Genomic DNA, 23,160 nt, shown 5'->3' on the forward strand with positions numbered 1-23,160 from the left:
AAATATTTTTATGATGCCAACAGGAAGACCTGATCTTTATTTTCATTACCTAGTTGACATAATCAACTTTTGCTAATAAAAAGGAGTCACGAGAAAAGAAAAGAAAATTGGACATAGCATAAGTTATGTCTGTCTGGAGTCCATGAAGCGTGCCCATACAACAGATAATGAGCTTGGCCTCCTTACTTGGCTCGTGGAAGCAGAAGAGGAATGTCGGGAGAGGGCCATGTGGCCACAGGCTGCGGCCAGAAAGCTGTACTTGCAGATAACTGACTCTCTGGGTACAAACAGAGGTTGGGGAAGAGCACATTTTGTATGGATACAAAAGCGAGAGTCTTAACTGAAGACAAATATCTGAAACCAAATATAGAGGACCTTAAAAATGTGAAAGATGTTAAGAAGCATGACCAGTTCATAAAATGACCCCAGAACAAAGCAGGGCTATGTCGAGAAATGCTCATGGGTCTGGAGTTCTTCCCTGGGGGCCGTCTCTTGCCAACTTCTGTCAGACCCAGTGTGGCAAGACCCATGTTTCCCAGTGGCTTTTGTCTATTTCTTAAAACCAAGCCTGACATCCAGAGACTGAGGAAGTACCATCATAAGGATATTCTTATAAAGTTAAACCAGGGGCACCTGGGTGGCTCAGTTGGTTAAACATCTGCCTTTGGCTCAGGTCATGATCCCAGAGTCCTGGGATCAAGTTCCCTATGGGGCTCCCCACCCAGCAGGGAGCCTACTTCTCCCTCTCCCATTCACCCTGGTTATGTTCTCTCTCTCTGTCAAATAAATAAATAAAATCTTTAAAAAAATAAAAAAAAATAAAGATAACCCAAATCCAGAATGTAATCCCAAAGGAGTCAATGGAGGGTTTTGAAGAATACCTGCCTCATTATAATAAATACAGCTAAGTAGATACTCACCAAAGAAGACTACTTGCATGGAGACATGTCCCCAGTTATATCAGAAAATCCTAGTTTGTTTGTTTTTTTAAAAAGTTTTATTATTTAATAAACATACCTCATATGTCACATGGAGACATGTCTCCAGTTATATCAGAAAATCCTAGTTTGTTTGTTTTTTTAAAAAGTTTTATTATTTAATAAACATACCTCATATGTCACATTCTTAGCAATGACTTCTCTTTGTAACTGTTCTTGGGTTGGCTTTTCATTGGAATAGCTGCCACTCTGTGCATTTACATCACCACACTGGAAGAAGAAGGAGACCTTGATAAGATAGAGGGAAAGAAATTCTGGGCTAATATTTTCTCCCAGTATTTCTCTCCCTCAATTAATTTCAGATAACAGCAGACCAATCACCCTAAAAATCTCTAATAGAGATTGTCCAGTCAGTACTTATTTCTTACTTAGAAGTGCCAACCACTTCTAAGATGGAGTAAGGTACAACAATTCCTACGTTCATGGAGCACGTTTCAAGGGAGGAGAGGCAAGTGCTTGATAAAATGTCTATTTAGCAACTAGAATTGTCATGATATTCTCAGTAGGGAAAGAAACACATGACTTCTTCTTTTGGCTCCTGAAACATTTCTCTGGGCATCTAAGTAGTTAATATGTTCTTAACTGATGATCAACATGGACATAAGGAAGAAATCATGTACTGCTTTAAAAACATAGCTATGAATAACTTGCTAATATTAAATGGATTAATTGCTACTCTTACTATCCATATGAGAAGTATTTAATACCAATATTAACATCAGGACACCTGAGTGGCACAGGCAGTTAAAGCAGTTGAAGCATCTGATTCTTGGTTTCTGCTCAAGTTGTGATCTCAGGGCCATGGGATTGAGCCCCGTGTTTGGTTCTATGCTCGGCGCAGTCTGCTTAAAATTCTATCTACATCTCCCGCTGCCCCTCCCCCCCCAAATAAATAAGTAAATCTATAAAGAAAATACCAATATTAGTGTATAGGTAAATGAAGCTAAGAGGCTCCCACTTTATCACAATTATGAAGACATTGCCTTCCTCTACTTTATTTGAAAATACATGTGAAGATGCAAAAAAAAAAAAAGCATAAACCCATGCTGACTTTGAAATTTTACATGTCATTGAACTAGTGACACTAGAATTGACAGTCTCAGAGAGAATCTGGGAAGATTTTCCAGAATCTAAAAGACTAACTGGAATTTGCTGAATAAATCTATGACATATGAACAAAGTGAACCTCTAGCCTTGCAGAATTCAGGCCTTTCCACCTTTTTGCTCCTTAGCTGAATAATGCAAGGTCTCTTTAAGCCTAAGAACAGGACAGTCTTCCCTCTATTCTGCTGCCAGTGGTTTTAGGGTGTTTTGGTTTTTTGGAAGCAGCTAGTGAGTTTAACTTTCCAGAACTCTCCCACAACCCAGACCTTATCTTCCCTTACAGTTCAGTCCATCAGAAAACTGCCAACCCAAGAAGCCAACTGGGCATGAAGTCTGATTTGGGATGACTGGTGATGTGCTACATTCTGAGGATCCTGAATAAAACTCTGTTATTAAGAGATAAATAGGAAATACTGTGAATTTGGAGGAGGGGTATAGGTGCATGTGTCTGCTGTAAGTTCTGGGGTTAGAAAACTGGGCAGTGGTGAGGCCACCAAAGTGACCCAAAATAAAAACTGCTGGACTTTGGGAACTGCCAGCTAGCTATAGATCTGAAGAGACCCATCCAAATTGCAGTGAGTGGGGCAGAGAGTAAATCATGTGTATGGTCTGCTGGGAAACACTGAATATGTATAGCTCTTTAGTTAGAATGAATAAAAAAGTAATAAAGTGAGTCCATTAGGAAAAACGGGTTGCATACAAAGCAAAAAGAGTGCCATTGGAATACTTAGGGAAAGGCTTCTCAAAGAATTATTTACTACTGAAACCGAAAGAAAATATTAAAACCTCTTTGGCATATTCAGTAGGCTTTTTGTTTTGTTTTGTTTTGCTTTGCTTTGTTTTGTTTTGTTTTTTGAAGGGAACATCTCTGAAATAGGACAGAAACTTGGAGGAAAAATGAGCTCAGATGGAAAGGCAGTGGAATGGGAAGAAAAAGGAAACGATAAGGCAATTAAAAATACACTAGCAGAATTAAAACATACATTGAAGGCAATGAAAAACTATTTTTATGGAGAAAATAAGATCAGAGCTATCATACATAGCATATATTTTACATTTATTAGAAAAACATTTTGAGGATAGAGACTACCTGTGGCCTATTCACTTTTTCAATTTCAACAGCATTTAGGTCAAAGACCGGCCTCAAATAATTGCTTTATGGCTAAGCAATATGTTTCCGTCTTTATTTGTCAAGGGAGGAATGAACCGTGATCTGCTCAAGGTCACAATGCCAAGAAATGAGGAGCTTAAATAAAAATGTGAATCCTGACCTCCAGTATGCACACCCCCACAAGGTTGCCTTAACTCACTCCTCCAGATCTCACTCCATGCGCTGAGGACTGTAAGACAGGAGTCCTAACAGCCATCTCATGCATGGTGTAGTACCCAAGCACACTTCACAGCCTAATCCTCGCTCCCCTGAAAACCAGACTTCTCACTCTTTCTGCCATGTTTGTCCCTACCCTGGCCCTTGGATTTAAGCTCTGAGCTCGCTCTCCTCAGTAGTGGTTCTTATTTCCTTCCACCCTCACTGACTCAGATAACAAAGTAATCACCACTCCTGGTTTGACCTCGCTCTAAACCCTTCTGCTTTAGGGGTGCCTGCCCTCAGAAGTAGGAACAGGGCATCACCCAGGAATCTTTCCATGATGCATGAGAGCATCATCTTCTGTTCTGGTGACACTTGGCTCCTTTCCATGTACCTTGCTGCTTCACTCTCCTTTGGTGATGCAGTATTGACCTGTGGCTCTGGGCTAGAAAGAGGTGGAGATTAGGGGGTGGGCAACTTAATAGGACGCCTGGACCAAGTAGCCACCTACGTAAATAGTTCTCCTTTCCGCTTTATGAATTAGGTAAGGGCCGTGCACGTGATGTGTAAAGGAAGCAGAAGCTCAGGTCATAGTAATCAGCATCAAAACATTTAACACTGGTGACTCTAGGTTCTTTAAAAGCAAAAACAAAAGAAAAAATGCTTACTCTTAAAGAAGCATGGCATGGTCACGCATAAAGCAGGATAAAGCCAAATACTCACCAAGAACGGTTGCCTGTTGCAGATACTTTTTTGGTGATTGTTTTTATTTGGAACGATTGGTTGAATAGTTTTTACTACTGTGAAACATTGAAGAGAGCCGGGGTTTGAAGTCAGATTTGTATTTGCATCCTGCCCTGAAGACGAGTGACCTCTGAGGTTAGAGCTGTGAGGTCAGTCTGCTCATTCGCAAGCAGAACCAGCACAGGATTCCTTGCAGGGTCATTGTCAGATCAAATGGGGAGACTGTCACATTGTAGACAGACAAACAACAGCAAATACTTTTGAGCCTGTAGCTTCTGCTTAGTGGCCCTTGTTTGCTTGTTGGAAGATGACTAGGATTCTAAGTGAGAATTCTCAGTCTGAACGCTGAGCAGCCAGTCCTGAGCCATCCGCCTTAGTCCGAGGACCAGCTGGACTCGCCAGCCGTGGAGGTCATCAGCCATGAACAACCAGCTGGTGAAGCTAAACAATCACTTGGTCCATCATAAACCACGTTTCATACAGGTACGGAGCTTATAGTCTTTCTCTGGAAGTCCTTGGCCCTCAAGTCTTTCAACACAACAGGAAACCCAAATTTGATGTACCCTACATTTTTTAAATTTTTTATTTAAATTCAATTTGCTAACATATAGTATAACACCCAGTGCTCATCCCCATCAAGTGTTGATGTGCAGAACAGCCAGTGTGGTAGGAATTTTGAAAGAGTTCTGGCCTTCTTGTATATATGACCAGTTTCTATTCTCGAATTAATACCACCTCTTTGTTCTTGAAATATCCAAGAAATAAATTAATCGAATTTAATCACAGGTGCAGGTGACCTCAGGCATATCGGGCCATGAAAACACCATGTTCACCAGTGGTTGAAATGTGTTTTCTCTGCTTCATATTGCAAGCACAGTGCTACCCAGAACAGAAAGTTATTTTCTGGTTCTTTGAAGAGCTGTGATTTCTAACATAAGGCCATATGCTGCTCAAACTGCTGGGGAGGTTGAGTGCTGCTCCAACGGCTCTTCAAAGCAAGCACAGAGCAAGTGTGCATATGAAAAACTAGGAGGGAGTCAGGAAAGAAGCATTACAAGATCTTAGCCAGTTCCCAGAGGACTGAACCCCAGCTAGAGATGGGCATTACTAAACAGAGTCAGATGTCGATGGAGTCGGCAACTCAGATGAGTATTTGCAAGAGCTCAGTAGAAGGTTGCCAACATATAGTATAACACCCAGTGCTCATCCCATCAAGTGTTGATGTACAAAACAGCCAGTGTGGTAGGAATTTTGTATCTCAGTGGCTTCCTCTGATGGAGAGATGGATGACATAGCTGGAAGCTCATGAGCTAAATCAAGCAGCTTTTGAGTAATAAATTTATCAGGCTTGTGAAGACTCTTTGACACCAGTTTGTTGATGATTTTGTTAAAACTTAATGCTGTTTCATTTCACTGTTTTTCACATATTATTTTGGCCTATGACAAATTGAGACCTATAGCAAAGTTTAGCATCCTAAGTATCATTTAGCTGGTTTTCCCATAATGTGTTTTCTTATTGAAGCAACTAATTTAGAAGCTGGTATTTTATTTCATAATAGGCATCATTTTTTTTTTTTTCTGGAACTGCATTGTGTCAGGCACCATGATAGATGCTTTACATGCCTCTTCACTAACTTTTTCAGTAATCCTGCCTGACAATGTTGTTGTTCCATTTAAAAGGGTGAAGAAACTAAGGCTCTGAGAGTCAAAGTTATTTGCCCAGAGGGGGAATAAACAGAAGTATTAGAACCTAGTCAGTTCAAACTGAGGTCACTGACATCCTTTGGGAAGAAAAAAAAATTTTTAAGAAAAAATGGGTTTTTGTGTTTTCATGCTCCAATTCTGTTTCAGTATGTCTACCATATTTTCCCCTCATTTTACTGACTTTTTAAATTATTTCAGATTCAGACTTTATTTTCTTAGTGCTTTCTATCTTCCCTAAATATACCAATCAACAAGTAAAACCCAGAGGAGACGGCAGGAGGAATATGGATTATAAACAGGAGTCCTTCCCAAGGTAGTAAGGCATGATAAAAGACTGAAGAATGAATCAGGTAGAAATCTGCTGGGAGGACGCAACAGATAAATAATGGGAAAGATCTAAGGCTGGGGGACCAAAGATGGGATCCAAGTTTGTGTAAATCAAGACGGTTGGATGACGCCAACGAGGGGCCAGTACAGTTGACCAGAGCAGCTTTGGGATACTGGAACACGGAGTATATTAAAATGACTTAGAATTAGAGCATCAGAAGAGGAACAAGGATGAGAAGTGACTATTACATCTGGGGAATAGCAAATGACTAGCTTATCATGTGCGGTTCACCAATAGAATAAAGTCATGAGGGAGAATGTCAGTCTACTCATCATGAGTTTCTTGATTGTCTGTTGCTGCCTTAATAAATTACCACAAACTGAGAGGCTTAAATTTATTATCTCACAGTTCTGCAGGTCAGAAGCCCAGGCTGGCTCAGCTGGTTTCTCTGCTTCGGTTTTTGTAAGACCAGAACAAGGGCTCTTATCTGGAGACTCTAGGAATAATCTACCAAATCCATTCAAATTTTTGGCCAAATTGAGCTCCATGCAGTTGTAGGACTGAGGTCCCTATTCCCTGGCTAGTTGTTAGGCAGGGGTCCTCTGCTCCTGGAGGCCACCTGCATTTCATGACTCAGTGCGCCACCACCCCCCCCTTCTTCCATCTTCGAAGCCACCAATGGCAGACCATGTTCTTCTTATGCCTTGAATCTCTCTGATTTCCATTTCTGCATTTCTCCTGCCTTATACTGGATTGCTTGATTGACTTTTCTGCCTTCTGCTGCTGCTTTTAAGGGCTCATGTGATTACACTGGGTATCTATTGGATAATCGATGATAATCTCTATATTTTAAGGTCACCTGGCTACGAACTGGTTCCATCTGCAAAGTCCTTTTACAGCAATGCCTAGATTGGTATTTGATTGAGTAACTGGGGGACAGGAATCTTGAGGGAACATCTTTAGAGTTCATTCACCACACTGTGTTCACACATTTATCTGCATTTCCCAAATCTGGGTGAGTTTTAGGCAATGCCAAGTGTCAGCCTTGATTTCTGGTACTTCCTGAAACCTCGGGGAAATTTGTTCCCTTTCTCTTCCAGGCTGCTGATTACTTCAGACCTGTTCTTCAATCTCTGTCCTCTCTCCAGAGGTTTTCTATAGGTTGTTCTCTGATCCTCCTCATTTCCTTGCTGTCTGTCCATCAGCTCTGCCTGCATTATTGACTGAGCAAACAGTATTTTTGCTGTTCCTTTGTGTTCTGGAAAGCTTTCAACCAATTCCCTTAAGCATTGGATACCCCATCAAGCTCTGATGGGCCTAGAAAGTCTCAGTGCTGGGGATCTTGTTTTTTTTATCTTTTGTGATCTTTAGAGACCCCTTGAGATTTTTTTTCTCTAAGCTTTTTTTTTTTTTCTTACTAACAAATATAACTAATTCCTTTAACAGCTAAGGAGGAAAAAAAATAGCTGAGTTACTACTACATTTAAAAAATTAATTTCAACTATTTTAGGACCTATCAACCTGTGATCCATAATGCCAAGGTTAAGGACAAGTATTTCCACAATTTATTGTGTGTTAGGACCTTGCTTAAATGCAAATTGCTGGACCTACAACAAAGATCCAATACATTTGGAGTTGGAGCTCAGGAAATCTGCATTCAGCTAGGATCCCAGGAATAGACTAGAGACATGCCCAAGCTCTCACAGCTACTGAGTGGCAGCCAGATTTAAGGTGAAGTCTAGGGTAAAATCATCTGTCTTTCCTATTTACAGAGTGAATGAGAGTGTGTAGGTTGATAAGAACTAAGGCTTCTCTAAGGAGTGCTTGCAAGTGAGACACCTTCTCCCTGCCCCCCGCTGCTTCCTATTCCTGAGGCATTCATCATTTTGCTTTACCACAGTCTTGTTGTTCTTATATTTGACATTGTGATCCTGACACTGATGGTCAACATACATTCTGCCCTGTTTTCCTGCTGTGTGTGTGTGTATGTATGTGTGTGTGTTTGTGTGTGTGTGTGTATATATATACAGTATATATATATATATATATATATATATATATATATATATATATATTCAGTGTCCCTTGTTAATACCCTGGGGGTACCCATACCATGTTGGAGACACTTAATTCCCATATTCCAATTAATGAATGGAATTGAACCCTTTATGCATTTAAGAGAAGGAGAATGAACATTTATTAAGGGAAAGGAAAGGAAAATCAACATGAATTGCCACCTATGCTCATATAGTTGCCACTCACTATAAGGGTTTAGCTCTTATAGACTCGGTATAGCTTCCTAAAAAAGTAAAACATTTTGCAAATTGTATTTAATATTTACAGAAATTCCTTGAGGCATCATTATTCCTATTTCATAAATGAAAAAAATTGAGGCTGAAACAAGTCCATAAAACTCATACCATCGTGCAGCCAGTTGTTGGAAGAATGTCAAAATCTGAACTTCAGTGTCTTCCTCCATAGCTTGTCATCTTACCATTCCCCTACACTTCTCTTCCAAGCTCAAAAAACCTAAGATTTACATAAGCATTTTATATCGAGGATGTTGAAGTTATCAATTGTAGTTTGTGTTTCTGTGACCACCATATCCACCACATCTCTAAATATCAATTATAAGTGTTTTCTCTTATAGTTATCCCCGTTACACAATAGCAAAATATATAAAATATGCTTACCAGTGCAACTCTCCCATGGGGTTTCCCCCCACATTTCACTGTCTTGCCCAAACATTCAAACTAGGTACTTGCACATCTTCTGTAGACACACTGCTTCCACTTATGCTTTCTTCCCACTTCCTCTTATTGATGGAACCATTCAACCCTCACACGGTATCTGCTCCTCTGTCACATCCTGACCTTCTCACTGGTTACAAAGCTGCACGTCCTCCAGGACATCCCTGGCATTCCAGGGATATTGCTGCCACTTCCCTACCAAGATGGCTCCCCAAGGGGTCTCTATAGCCTCCTGAGTGGTCCATATGGCAGGCACTCCTTAGAAAATTGTATCTTGGGCTGACAGCCATTTGACTTTTGCCAAGGCAGGGCTGAGATCCCTAGCATTTGAGAGAAAAGTCAAATGGAATTAATGATTATCTGCCCTTCCAGAATCTTCATCTCTGTATTAGATGAGATGTCAAGCAAGCAGGACCCCAGACCATAGTAATTTCACATTTTAGAGAGGAATGTCTTTCACTGAGTCACATTTCAACTCCATGGCCCTGGTGTTAGTGGTGAAGAGATGTTGGAGTTGGCTATGGGAGAGTGGTGCTTGGTTAATCCTTTTTGCTGCTGAGTACGTTCTTGCCTAGAATGTTTTCTTCTATGAATGATAGGTATGTTCTATTCACCAGAAAAAGAAAAGCTATGTCACACATCCTATGTCCATTTTGTCAGAACTACTAGCAAGTTCAGGAGTTGAATTTAATGCTCATTTACATGATCTCATTCTCAGTTTCTGGAGAAAAGTAACCATCTTCTCTTTTCTGTGATTTCTGAGCTCTAGAGGCACTAGAAATTTAGAGAAGAGGCCATGAATTTTTTTTTTTTTTTTTTTGCTTGAATACCAATAACTTGGGGGAAGTTCTCAGGAATTTTATTGAGGGTTATGATAATGAAATTTGGTGATATTACATCCCTTCTGTCTTATGGGTTCTTACTAATTGAGAAGGATATCAGAACAAGTTTTGTCATCAATGTTATACAGAGCACTGGGGCTCGTCAATTAATAGGAGAATGCATCCCGTATACAAAGTCAAATTTCTTCCCAAGTCCATCAATTTATCCAAATCTGGTCTTCAGGACCTACCTATAGGAAGATGGGAGTCTGCTAAGCAGACACATACCAGTCACACAAAGGATCGTAGCTTGAGTCACATCACAGTCATGACCAGAGAGAGGAGCCAGAGGTAACCTGCCTCCTGGACTGGCTCTGGAAGAAGGTCTAGACCTTGGCCCACTTAGCTTTCTTAGTAGATAAGCAGCAGAGATGCTGTTGAGGCCAGGTGAGTACAGAAGAGAGAGACCATTCATGATTAGTCATTTACCCAGGATGATTGTATCCCATGCTGCTGGTCGATCACACAAGACATTCGGATGAAGAGGCATACGACAAGGCTGAGATCCTGTCCACCCTGCTCCTTTTTATAGTTCATTCTCCCAGATGGGATGCCTTTTGCATTAGTCTGCCTGGAGGGAGTACTTTTACCTAATTCATACGAAGTTTCTATATGAGCTACAGGGACACTCCTTTTACACCAATCTCATATAAGCCACCTTGATGAGGAAAGCTAACTGTAGAAGGGAGTGGGATTGGAAGCCTGGAACTAGAAGTGATCTTCCAGTGTTCTCTCTTGGGGTATGGAGCAAATGACCTTCCCCTCTGTAAATATATGAAGAACCAAGGTTGTAGACATTATCCTCCCATAATCATGGAATTAGACACAAAAGGCTAGGAGGTTAGGAAAGACAGTGGTATACAAAAGGAAAAAGGAGCGTTGTCACTAATTTACACACTTAACAAACAGTGACTTAGTGCCTACTATGTGCCCAACATGGTGCTAGACATTGCCGATACTGTGTGAGTATCACGGATCGTCTGTCAGAACCACTAGGTTCTGGTTTCCATTCTATGTTTTCCCTGGGGCACATTATTTCCTTACACACATTGTGAACTTCTATAATGTCAACAGTGTTCATGTTCTCCCTCACTTCCAGTGTTTTTACTGTATGTGTAGGTCTCTGGGGAACTTTACAAGGGATGTTCCTTCACAGGGTTATTGGCTTGGGAAGATGCGTACCCAGAATTTCCCTCCGGTCCCTCATTCAAACCTTCCATGTCCCCATGTGTTAAAATCAAACGCATAGTTCTCATCTGGTTATCCAGTTATTTACCAAGAGAAGCTATCAGCAGGTAGCCCTACCGAGGCCAGGAATCCCTGCATCAGCAGACTTCCATGAGTAATCAGAAGCACTGGAGCAAAGGATACTAAGTGAGGAAGGGTTTGTACAGATGTTGTGAGAAGTAAGCAGGGGCGAGCCCAAGAAGAGGCTCGAAAAACAGCACAGGCATTTCTGTCTCAAGATGAGGGCAACAGAGAATTTTTAACAGAGTCCTGGGATCAGATTTGCACATGAGAACAATTACTAGCTCCATGGTGGAGAGGAGCACCATTAGAAAAGGGGCTCTTTCAGCACACGAGGACCTAACAGTGGCCTGGATTGAGGAAGTGAGTGACAAGATGAAGAGAAGGGATGGATTCACAACAGATTTGGGGGAGCTAATGGACAAAATTTGGAGACTGTGTAAATGGGAAGAAGGGAAAAGTTGAGGAAGAGCGCTGACGGGTCTCTGGTCTGGGCAACAGAGTGGTGTCTGTGCCCTGCAATAAGCCAACACGCCCCTTCGTCATGGCTCAGGGTGCAGTCTGGAGAGGGTAATGAAATGGGACCAAAGAGACGAAGGGAAAGGACCTGGGGAGACCCCTCAGCTCCCCTCTTTTAATGCAGGCTGCGTGTCACCACCTCATTGCACTCAGGATCATACCCCTGTAGTCTCTGAGTAAACATATATTAATAGAAATTGTAATGTGAAAATACAAAGTAAACTCTGGTATGGATGCTCACAAAAGTCGGAGTAGGTTTGAAGAACCCAGCAGCTCTTCACCCTCTAGAAATGCCCCAAGAGGAGACATTAACAGATGGGAGATGTGAGGGAAGGACTGTGAACAGGTCTTGAAGGCATCCAAATTCAGCATCCTGTTCAGTTCTGGAATCTCTCAGAAATTGACATACTCCATAGAAGCATGTGGTTCCGATTGACTTTAATGGGATTCCCTTGCAAACCACAGATTGTAAATTATCCCCTAGTAGGTATAACATTTATAGGAGACATATTATTTTACCCTGAGTACCCCCTGGATGCTGTTACACTGAATTCTGACAACGGCAAAACTCTGAATAAGATCATCTTTTACTAGAAGCCGCTGCTCCGTGTTGATTCCTGTAAGCCAAAGAAAATGAGTGTTTGTAATAAAAGAACATTTTTTTAGAGATGAAGAAAGGCATTTAATGCCATGGTAAGGAGTATCAAACACCATCTCTGTATAGTATTTGTTTTGCTTTGTCTTGTTTTGTTTGTTTAATACAAGGCAGGGCACTTTCTCTTGGAGAAGAAATGATAGTTTTTCCCAGGTCTGGAGATTAAACAATTTGGTAGTCATTTCACGTTCAGCTCACAAAAAGGGGATTTGCATATGAACTTGTTTGGGCAAGAAAACACATCTGAACGTGTTTCATGGGAACTATCTCTATCCATGGCAGCTCCTTTTGGCCATCTCTTTCTTTTCTTTTCTTCATCACTACAGGTCACCGGGTTGAAACTGTCTCAGGACCTCGATGATCTTGCCATTCTCTACCTGGCCACAGTTCAAGCCATTGCTGTAAGACACTTTAATGCCATTTTTTAAAGAGACTTAGGGCTATCAATAAACGTTAGGCCACATGTTCCTCCAAGATACATCATGCGCTTTTGTGACAGAGATTGTTAATTAAAAGGGGGCTTGCCAGCAAGAGATGCGTGTCTTTTCGGAAGGAAATCTTGAAGAAGGTCTTCACCTGCTTTACTAATCACCTCGTGTAGCTGAAAAGCTGAAAGGAGTTCGGGTCTTTGAACATCATACTTGTCATTTAATTTGTCTTCCAAGTTCAATTAAGTAGAAGCAGATGCCATTTATACTTGCATTAAGAAAAGCCGATGTTAAGAATGTGCAAACTTATAAAACATACGATATTGTTCACTTCGCAAAAGGATTCATTATAGGGTTCCTTTAAATAGTAAGCATCCTTAGTGTTTGTTTTTAGATAATTAGCTGCTTCAATGAGAGGTTTGGATGATTAGGGAGAGAAGGAGGGGAGAATTTAAAGCATTAGGAACTCCTACACTGCAGATCAATCCAAAATAAAAACAAAATCCTGGAAGCTTAACCATCGCCATCTAAGGAATCTTATTCTCCAGAGGTGACCCAGAAATGGGCTACAGAAGATTGTATCTGCGTATGTTAGGAAGTTTTGGAGGAGTGGGTCCTAGCTTTCCAGGCTTTAGAACTGGGAGGAATCCCAAAATTACAGTTAATTAAGTGAAACTTAGTCACTCTGGTAAGAGAATGTGGACCAACCGAAAGGAAAAATCAGTTCACTAAATTCTGATTCAAGATTTATTTTTCAGAGACGCAGAAAGTTTTTATGATAATGGTATGTGGACATGTTCATATGCCATTGTTATTTTGTTTCTCCATATACCACTTCCATAATCTTACTCCTTCAAATAATAGAACTACATACATTTTTCATATACCCATATCACTAAGAGAGGTGCTTTTCTTATGTTCACTTTTGTCAGGTGCCATGTAGATATGATAAGAGAGCAGAGCTTCCCAACCACTAAGGGAAAGTATGGTCTTACATAGAATAGGCCAACTTGGTTAGATCAAACAGTCCTTGTAGTTTTTTGTTTTTTTTTTTTTTTGACTTTTTTTTTTTTTTTCATTTATTTATGATAGTCACACACAGAGAGAGAGAGGCAGAGACACAGGCAGAGGGAGAAGCAGGCTCCATGCACCGGGAGCCCGACGTGGGATTCGATCCCGGGTCTCCAGGATCGCGCCCTGGGCCAAAGGCAGGTGCTAAACCGCTGCGCCACCCAGGGATCCCAGTCCTTGTAGTTTACATACCAGTTTGACTCTATCTTCCTGAAGCAACTGTCATCAATTTAACAGCTTGGCCAGTTCAGTGAAATCAATCAGCCAGCATTATTTATCGGAGCTTTGTCAAAAACAGATCATTCTGACATCTCTCACGATGGAGGGAGTGAATAGTAAAAATGAATATGGAGGAGAATAATGTGCATCAGTAGTAAAGACAATTCCTTAGTGATCCTGTTTTATAGTAATAATGGTGACACTGATAAATAATATAGTTTTGGGATATTATGTGCTAGGCACTGTGCTAAATATTTACAAATATTACATGACTTAACCTAATATGAGTTAGATGTTAGCATCCCCCTTCCACACATTAGAAACCTACACCTTGGCAAGGTTCATTAACCTGCTCAACTTCATATAGCTAGTAAGTGACAGAGCTAGGATTGGAAGCCATGGCTTTCTGAAATAAAAGTAGACGTATGAAGCATTGAGGAACTTTCCTTTTCGAATTGCCAGTGCTATTGTGTGAAACGCCTTAGAGTGGAATGAAATGGATGCATCGAAATAGAAAATCGGAGCTATGCGATGCTCATCCTCTGAGTACAGTTAAGAGGCAGAACTTTTGTTGACATTCACTTGCTGTGCCAGGCACCAGAGTACCTACCCACCGTGGCTTAGAGGAGTCACCCTGTAAGTAGGAGGGATTGTCCTTATTATCCAGACAGAGGGAAAACCACCTTGCAAGGTCAGATAGCTAGTGTGTGGTAGAGTCAGACCTTGAGCCTGTCTGAGAACTGCCTTTCTCACTCTCAATCTTCTGCTCTTCCACTCCACCAACCTGCATTTTTCTTCAAAATGTTTGTAAAAGCTATATGGACGAAATAAGCTTTCAGGCATTTCCAAGACCAGTTGTTATTTTACACATCTCAGCAAACACTGTTATTTGGGCCGGGATTGCCTCACAGAGGCCCCATTCCTGGTAAGAACATTGCAGCAGGAGCCCAAAAATATATAAATGAGGTTAAACGGAACACGGGCTGGGTGGAGCCAAGCTCCATGTTCCCAAATACCACCACTTGGAAAATCAATCTTGTATTTAATGGGTTGTACATGTATTAAAAGCTGTCATATTTGTTCTGTCCATTGTCTTAATGACCTTTATAATACCGTGGAGGGAAGGAAATTTAAGACCCATCTTTCGACAAGGCTTTATTGTGGGGTCAGTTGAGTTGTGAGGAGTTCAACTTGTTTTGCAAAGGTACGAGGGTATGCTGATATTTGAGGCAGAAATGTGCATTTTAATGAAGTAGCCTGATCACAGATATTTTCCCATGATGTTTAACTTGAAAAACATTTTTTTTTTTGTTTCATTGGCTCTGAATATTGCCCTAGCATCTACTCGTTATGAATAGGTTAAAGTTAAACAAATTGCTCTCTATAGGGATATCTGTGGTTGGTATTTTGCAGGAATAGAATGAAAGAGATATTGTAATGAAGTTAACTTGGGACTGTGCGAAACTCTCCACGAAGTAAAATTCTCTCTCGATCACACTTAATTGAAAGACTTGTCAAACAACCAGTTTATCCATAGCCTGTTCATCTGTAGTTTCCTTTCAGAATAGACCCTTAAAAAGTACTATTTGCATTTGAAGTCTCTCGATTTGCATTAGGTTCTGTACATTCCCAGTGGAAGAGCCCAATTTTAATTTAAATTTCTCTGTGAAAACATTTTTTCCAGAAAGGTGAGCACAAAATCATTTTAGCACAAAGCCCTGTGGCAGGGCATTTAAGGAGGGTGGAACGTTTCACAGAGTGGAGCCTAGGACACCCGAAAGGGAATGCCCTGCCAACCCTAGTGGGAAATTCCAGCCAACAATGCCACATGGGGGGCAGGCAGGCTGTCACAGCCCCTCCCAAGGGAGTGCCTCTTGTTCTGATACTTTTTTGCCTTTTCCCAAGGGAATGTGCTTTGTGTTACTCTCCACTCTGGCCTGCTAATCACGTGAGCCGCAGGTCTGTGGTTTTAGAAGTATCAGAAATCCCAATTTTGCATGGTGTTTCCATGCATTTGAGGGGGTGGTGCGTGCAGCTGTCCCCCGCCCCCTTCCCCATGCAGACTGCACTGCCTCAGGCAAATCCCATAATTCCTACATGGGGATAACAAGGTGCAATTTTTGAGTTTGTCCACAGATTAGAAATGACATCAAAGTGCATAGCAGAGTGCCTAGAATACAGCTAATAACCAGAATAACGCTCATTTCCACACCCCTTCCATGTACTCAGCACTCTTGTGTGCGTTGTACATACACTGTCTACAGCAGCAACCGTGCAAGGTAGGTATTAATAGTTCATCAAATCTAAGAGCACATTAAGACTATTTTTGCATGTTAACATTTCTGACAATTCAGAGTGTTCAAACACAGGAATATGGTATTACTGTTACTTTTTTTAAAATGAGGATTGAGTCTTGGAAAGATTTGATACAGGTTGGATTCAAGAAGTAGGTGAAATGTCTTATGCCATCCTGGATTTCTTGAATTCAAAAGCCATGCTCTTGGCTACTACAGACTCATCATGCTCTTGAGTAGACTAGGATGTCTGAGTCCACAGATGCGAATGATCCAGGTGGACGTAACGGCAATCTGTAGACCTCCCAAAATCATTTATAATACTATTTTTTAAGTGACTGTCTTCTGGAAAGGTCAGTAGGTTTTATCATATTCTCAAGAGGGTTCATGACCCCCAAAAAGCTTAAGAAAGAACATCTGGGGGTAATCAGCCACATGCAATAAGCAGGATCTGGCCTTATACGGTACAACATGTTTTAATTTTTTTTTAACACACTACATCTGTGGATTATTTTTGGAGGCCTAAGTTTTTACCTAATCCATATTCTTACCAGATTCACTAATAGCTGAAGGCCTCTGGGCTGGAACTGCTGTGCTTTTGCTCCCGAACTGCCCCTGTCTTTCATAATTTACTACACAACATTCAGGATTTCATGACCCATTGTCCCCAGAACACCTTCTAGCTACTCCCTCTCCAGAGGCACCCCCAGGTATGGGAGAGACAGCTCTCCAGACTGGTGGTCAAAAGAGGCTTCACTTGCCCTACATCCCATCCCCTGGGGTCAGTGGTCAGGGGGACGTCCTGACCGCTTCCCAACCTTCTCCTTTCACTTTGGTTAAGCTCTAATACAGCCTGCCCTCACACTAAACTACCTCCTCCCCTTCTCTACACCCTTGAGTACTGCCTTCCCAGCGACACCTTCATACTGTCACAGAATCTATGACATTGTCTCTCAACTTCTTTCCAGCCCCAACTCTGCCTCCTTCTTGGTGGCTGCCTCATCTGTGGCCTCCTGGATCCTTAGGACCTCCTTAGGTTCCCTGACCTTCTCTCCCTACTTCTTTAACGCACCCCCTCGAGCACACCTTGTACTGTGTCATCCCTCAGAGTCAGTCACTCTTCAAACATCTCAAGGGCTCTTTCTCCACAAAAACAAAACAAAACAAAACAACCATTCATCTCTCATTTCTCTCCAGAACCCCTTTCTCAACCATTGCCACGTGGCTGCCTCCTAAAGTCATGTCACAGTTCATCTTTTTGGTTTTAATCCTGACCCCCCAAAAAATTAGGACTCGTGAGCTTCTCAGTTTTGAACTTCCAAAGAAACTGATTTTTTTTAGCTGTTTACATATCCTAATTAAAACTAATGAATTGCACATTAACATTCACCACGGTGATCCTATGGTAGTGTCCTTTCTTCAAGCATCAATGATTTTTTTACTGAGTTTGGTAAAACTTAGCAAGACAAGGATGAGCATAGCACATTTAGGAAGATACCAGCACACAAGGTCTGAAATGAAAATACGGTGGAACCCTGAGCAATCCAGAGCATGTGACTTCCCTGCCATCTCAGACTGTGAAGGACTGACTGGAATGGACTCTGGCTCTAGAAGCATCCTTGGGGAACCACTACCTGGTTTCGGATGATAACAAAGGTCAGGTTGGCCCTTTGTCAGTCTGAAGTCTTACTCTTGCCTTCATGCAGTTAGAGCTCTCTTCCCACGTTTCTGCCGCTGATTTTATTGGTGCCCTTTCTCAAAGAAGAAACCGCTTTAGAAACCTCTTTAGTTCCTACAAAAAGAAGGGAGATGGACTCAGAGGCCACCAGCCAGTGCCTCCATCCCCAGCCCCCGCTAGAGGACCAGGGCCACAGTGGACATACCGCAGACATTTGCGTCGGTGAACTCTGTTAATATTAACTGTGTTAACATTGTCAGTTGTTTACTGATGGAAACCAATGGGATAGTAATTAAGAGAGGTTTGGAGTCAGACAGACCCAGGTTGGAATTAACTGTGATCAGAGGCAACCTCATCTCTCCAAGCCTCAGCTCTCTGAGCCTGTGTGTATAAAGCTCTCGGTGTGGTGGCTGGTGCTGGGGAAACAGTAAACATCCCATAGCGTTTCCTTGTGCTCCTATACTGATGTTCTCTTCTGCTTTTCCCTTCAAGTTTGGGACCCGCCTCATTATAGAGGCCATGGAGGCAGCAGGGCACTCGATCAGTACTCTCTTCCTATGCGGAGGCCTGAGCAAGAACCCACTTTTTGTGCAGATGCATGCGGACATTACAGGTGAGTGTGGGGAGGAAGAGAGGAGGCTGTCGTGGGCGTGGCAGCCAATGTCCCTGGCTAACAGCTGGGCAGGGTTGGAAATAGGGTATACAGGTGATGTGCCAAGTTATTATGAATATTTAGGTTAAAAGGTTTTGTTTTTTTTTTCTTAAGATGACTGTGAAGTGTCTGTAGTCGTGATGGAGAAGGCGACTTCTCTGTGAATCCAACTATTGAGTGATCCTGGGAAATAAGATGAGAGAGACCAGCAAGGCTAGGTTGTAATTTAACCATTTATGAAACAGTCCAACTACCTCTTCTGATGCCCGCCTGTGGGGAATATTGAAGAAAGAGGATTCCTGCCTCCAAAGATCTCTAAGTCTATTGAAAAGGACAAACAGATGTACAAATGTAGTGTGCCAAGAGCTTAGAGTAAGAAACGCACAGAATTTTAGGGAAACGTAATGGGGTAACTCATCCTGGCTGGGACCTGGGACAGGGCAGGGCAAGTGGTCTGGAGGAAGTGACAGGGAAGCGGTCTTTGAAGAAAGAATTCAGAGCCCAGCTACTGTGGGAACAGGGGTCTGGCTGCAGATAGGAATGTGAGCCCTAAGATCCCAGGGTCCTGTGATTCTTTCAGAGCTCATGACACAGATAGAGAAAATCCAGCATCATGGGCTACTCCCTTTGTGATATGAGCACAGCAGAGCAGGATCCCTGGTGCAGATCCCTGGGCTTTAGGAAAGGGATCCCATTGGTAGGAGGCTTGCTGATACTACAGAGCTTAGCCTGGACTTCCATTCCCCTGGAACTAGTGGCCTCATACGTCTCACTCCATTCTCCTCTGGTGTCTCCTGACACCCTGGGACCCACCCTGGCATGGCCAGGCACCACAGCAGGAAGAGGGAAAGGAAACAGAAGGGGATTGGGCCCTGCCCACAGCGCCAGCTCAAACGTGACATGAGTTGACCCTTCAGTGGTGTCTCTTCATCATGATCTCTTGCTGTCTCCCATCCCCTGGATTCCTCCTCTGATGGCTGCGTGAGTCGAGGGCCTTGCCCTTGACGTTGCCTCATCATATTACCTGTGCTGCCTCCAGATGATGCAGATCCCTGAAGACAAGAGTTTTACCAAATGTTGGGGCATAGTTAACCCCTGCACTTTGTGAGATCCAACTAAATAAATTACTCATCCCCATCTTAGAGATAAGTCAACTGAGGCACAAGCCAGAGGACAATATGGAAAAGGCACATAGTCTATGGGTAAATATATCGGGATGTTAAGTATAGAAATTACCATCATTAACCAAGATCCCACTGTGGGTTGCTGGAATCCCTCTGTGTACATTTAACCTTATAAACTGCTGAGAGTAGAAATTGGCACCTCATCTTACAGACAAAGAAACCAAGGCTCGGGGAGGTCAGTTCAATTGCCTGACCAAAGTCAAAGGAGGAGGGGAGGGGCAGCACCTGGACTGGGACCCAGGAATATCAAGGCCCAGCGCCCCCTGCACTGTGTTGCCCGCCCTGGTCTCTTAGCTTTTCTGAGTAATTTGTAATCATGTAATGATTATTCTTCCTTTCCCAAAAGACCATTCTGAGGCAGAGAGAAGACAGACCTAAAAAAAGGAACCCAAATTACCTTGTAATTTCCCCCAAGAGAAAACCGATAACCACGTTTCATCTAGAAGTCCACCGGTCAGATAAGATTCAGGTGTAAAATGTGATCTATGAGCCACTTCCCAATTTCAGCCTTCTGATAGCCAGGAAGCCTTCCTACCGGGATGCAGGAGAGGGATAAGATCTGCCTTGGCTATCACATCCCGTTGGAGAATGGGAAATAGGCCCCCAGGAGCAGGGCGGTGTGGGTGACTCTGGGGCCTGACAGGCCACTGTGGCTCAAGCCTTGATGAGAGTGGGTCCTCTGCTGGGCCTCATGTCCCTGAGCTGACTCAGAAGCAGGGGTACAGCACTTCACAGAAAGTTCTGCTTTGGAAACCAGGGCTGCTGAATGAAAAGGCTGTTCATCGTTATTTGGATTCCGATTGAAACTGGACCCTTTGTCTCTGGCTGCAGACCAGTTACAGTTCCAGACAAAGGGACCTTTTCTTTGGCTGGAATTCCTCTGCTTTAGGAAGCTGTGACTGACAAGTGATGGCAAAGTGCATCTGCCTTTAAATGCTTTGGGTTCTGCTAAACTCATTAATGCATCAGATAAAATAGTTCGAATTCCAGGCAGAGCTGCCTTCTTCCTCTCCTTCACCCAGCTCAGAGAAAAGAACACATTTGCATTTGTTCCTGTAAAAGGCACGTACACAGCAGTGGGTGTATAGGTAGAGTCTTTGATGCCTTTAAACATTGTAGTTGCTCTAGTTTTCCCACAGAGAAAGGATTAGAGAGGACCCTAGACCTGCAGGACTCTTAGGAATACTGTCAAAAACACAACGGGATTTAGAAGATTCTTTGGAGACAGTGCGGAGTCCTGGAAAGAACAGGGGATCACCTCTGTGACTTTGGGCAAGTTGCTTTACCTCTCTGAGCCTCGCTTTCCTCGTCTGAAAGAAAGAATACAACCTCCCTGTTAGATCATGCCGAGGAGTACCTGCTTGTGAGTTTGTGAGCACCAAGCTCCAAGCCTGGCTCAGAGTCGGTGATCAATAAGTGTCAGTTCACTTCTTCCCTTAAAACAGCCCCACACCAAAAAAAAGAGGTGTTTGAGGGGGGAAAAAGCAGTTTAATATTTTGTAAGCAAATCGTTGCCATTTGGGGAGCAGGCGTCTCCGTGCAAGCAGAGAAAATGGGGCTTTGCCAACTTGGGAAAGTAGCTTCTACGTGAGGACGAAGAATCTCCCAGTACCCCTGGCAGTTAGTTTAACTGTGGTTTCAAGAAATACTTGGTGTGTACTAAGTAATTGTAGGTTTCCCCCATTGACTTGGGACTAAATGTTCCTCCATCTGAATTTTGTTTTTTTAGCTCTGGCAGTTGCAGCAAGGGTTTCCCTCTTTCTGTGTTACTCGTTATTTTCATCCTTTGCCCCTCCATTGATTGATTCAGGAGCCGTCTTCAAGCACACCAGCGTACCAAGCTCAGAGCTTGGCGGGGGATGCGAGAAGGAACCATGATGTCCTGCCAAAAGGGTCGTTATGAAGAGAACGAGTGCTCTCGGGTCTCTAACCAGTGTCTGGAGAGTGCAGTGGGGACCCAGAGGGTGCTGGTGTCAGTATGAGTCAGGTCCAGGCAGCAGGCAGGGAACAGATGACACACTCAGAGTTTGGAGAGAAGTCAAACAGAGGGTCTGTTTGCTGGGGTGTGGGCAGAGTGTAGGGAAACCCTGATGACCAGGCAGTCCCCTGGGTCTACCCACAGTCTTACCCGCCCTGGGCTTGCAGGGGCCCAGCAGGGACATAACCCACCTGAGACTGGGCAGCTACATGAAAAGGCTGCCAGACTGGAGGTGGGTCAGGTACGTGACCGTGAAGATATGAGGCCTACCCCCGCCAGTGTCCCAGGACCCTCGGTGAATGGGGAAGAGGTGGGAGTGACCCAAAGGAGAAGCAGAAGCAGTGAGTCGATCCCTCCCTCCTCCCCACTGGGGTGACAGGGGTGAAGAGAGGCTTGAGAGAGAAGAAGGTAAATGTTAAGAATCCTGACCGCTAATGCGAATTTAGTGCTTCCTCTAAGCCAAGCACTGTTTGTAGTGCCTTCCTTACAGTAGCACTTTCAATCCTCGGAGCAGCCCCAGAGGGAGGTGGAATTTCAGCCTCCCATTTTGCAGATGGGGAAACTGAGACACAGAGAGGTCCAGTAACTTGCCTAGGGTCCCACAGCTAAATCGGCAGGGAAGCCAGAACTCCTACTCTCTCAGTCTGGCTCCAGGGTGCTTAGGGTGTAACTGGAGAGCTAGTGGGGGATAATTCACTGGACTCATGCTGGTTTCTGGCTCCCAAGGACAGGGGACTGCAGGTAGCTCCTCCCTGCTCAGAACTAGTTATACTTTTGACAGCCTAAGGAGGGGCAGGGAGAGGAATGGCATTTGGAGGCGCTTGCTATCTTCTAACAAGTGCCAGGTCCCCCGGGGTGGTCACAGTACCACTCACAAGCACTTAGGCACACATAATCCCGGGACTCTGCAGAGGCATGCCGTGCTCTGCGGATTTGGGCAGCACAGGCCTTCTGTGTGGCCCGTTGCCTACCCTTCCCCTCTAGAAGGTTGACGGGCACCTGCTCTGTCCCTCCCCCACTGCTCCAGTCTCAGTCTGGGCAAAGCACATGTAGAGGGTCTTCTACAATCAGTGGTCATTCTGACAGCGGCAGCCACTGCCCTCAAGGGCTAAACAGAGGCTGGAAGTGTGCTGAGCCCCATGTGTGCCTTCTTTCAGGAATCCTCACTGCAAACCGGTGCAGCAAGTCTCACTATCCACCCCATTGTGTACACTAGGAAACCGAGGCTGAATGATTAAGTAACTTGCTAAAGGACCCAGGGCTAGTGGCACTGGCTCTGAGCTCTTCCCAGAGACCCGATCCCACCCCAGATGCTTGCCGCCAGTGGCTCAAGTGCTGGCCCTGAGGTCGGGGGGCTGGCATGCCTGAGCCCCCTGGCTGTGTGTGGGAGTTCTGTTCCCCGACACTCTGCTGGGG

General features: G+C 43.4%; 1 protein-coding gene across 27 annotated transcripts in view; it reads left to right on the plus strand.

The window, feature by feature from the left end:
• Positions 1-23,160, plus strand: part of FGGY (FGGY carbohydrate kinase domain containing) — a 413,890-nt gene that overhangs the window by 310,099 nt on the left and 80,631 nt on the right. For 25 of the 27 annotated variants that reach the window (XM_077891975.1, XM_077891990.1, XM_077891976.1 and 22 more), the window contains 2 exons: positions 12,567-12,641; positions 18,423-18,543. In XM_077891975.1, coding sequence (XP_077748101.1) covers positions 12,567-12,641; positions 18,423-18,543 — 196 coding nt within the window. The remainder of the gene's footprint in view (positions 1-12,566; positions 12,642-18,422; positions 18,544-23,160) is intronic. The other 2 variants (XM_077891989.1, XM_077891986.1) reach the window with 1 other exon arrangement.

Source organism: Canis aureus, chromosome 3 (assembly GCF_053574225.1).
Source record: "Canis aureus isolate CA01 chromosome 3, VMU_Caureus_v.1.0, whole genome shotgun sequence".
Taxonomy (NCBI): domain Eukaryota; kingdom Metazoa; phylum Chordata; class Mammalia; order Carnivora; family Canidae; genus Canis; species Canis aureus.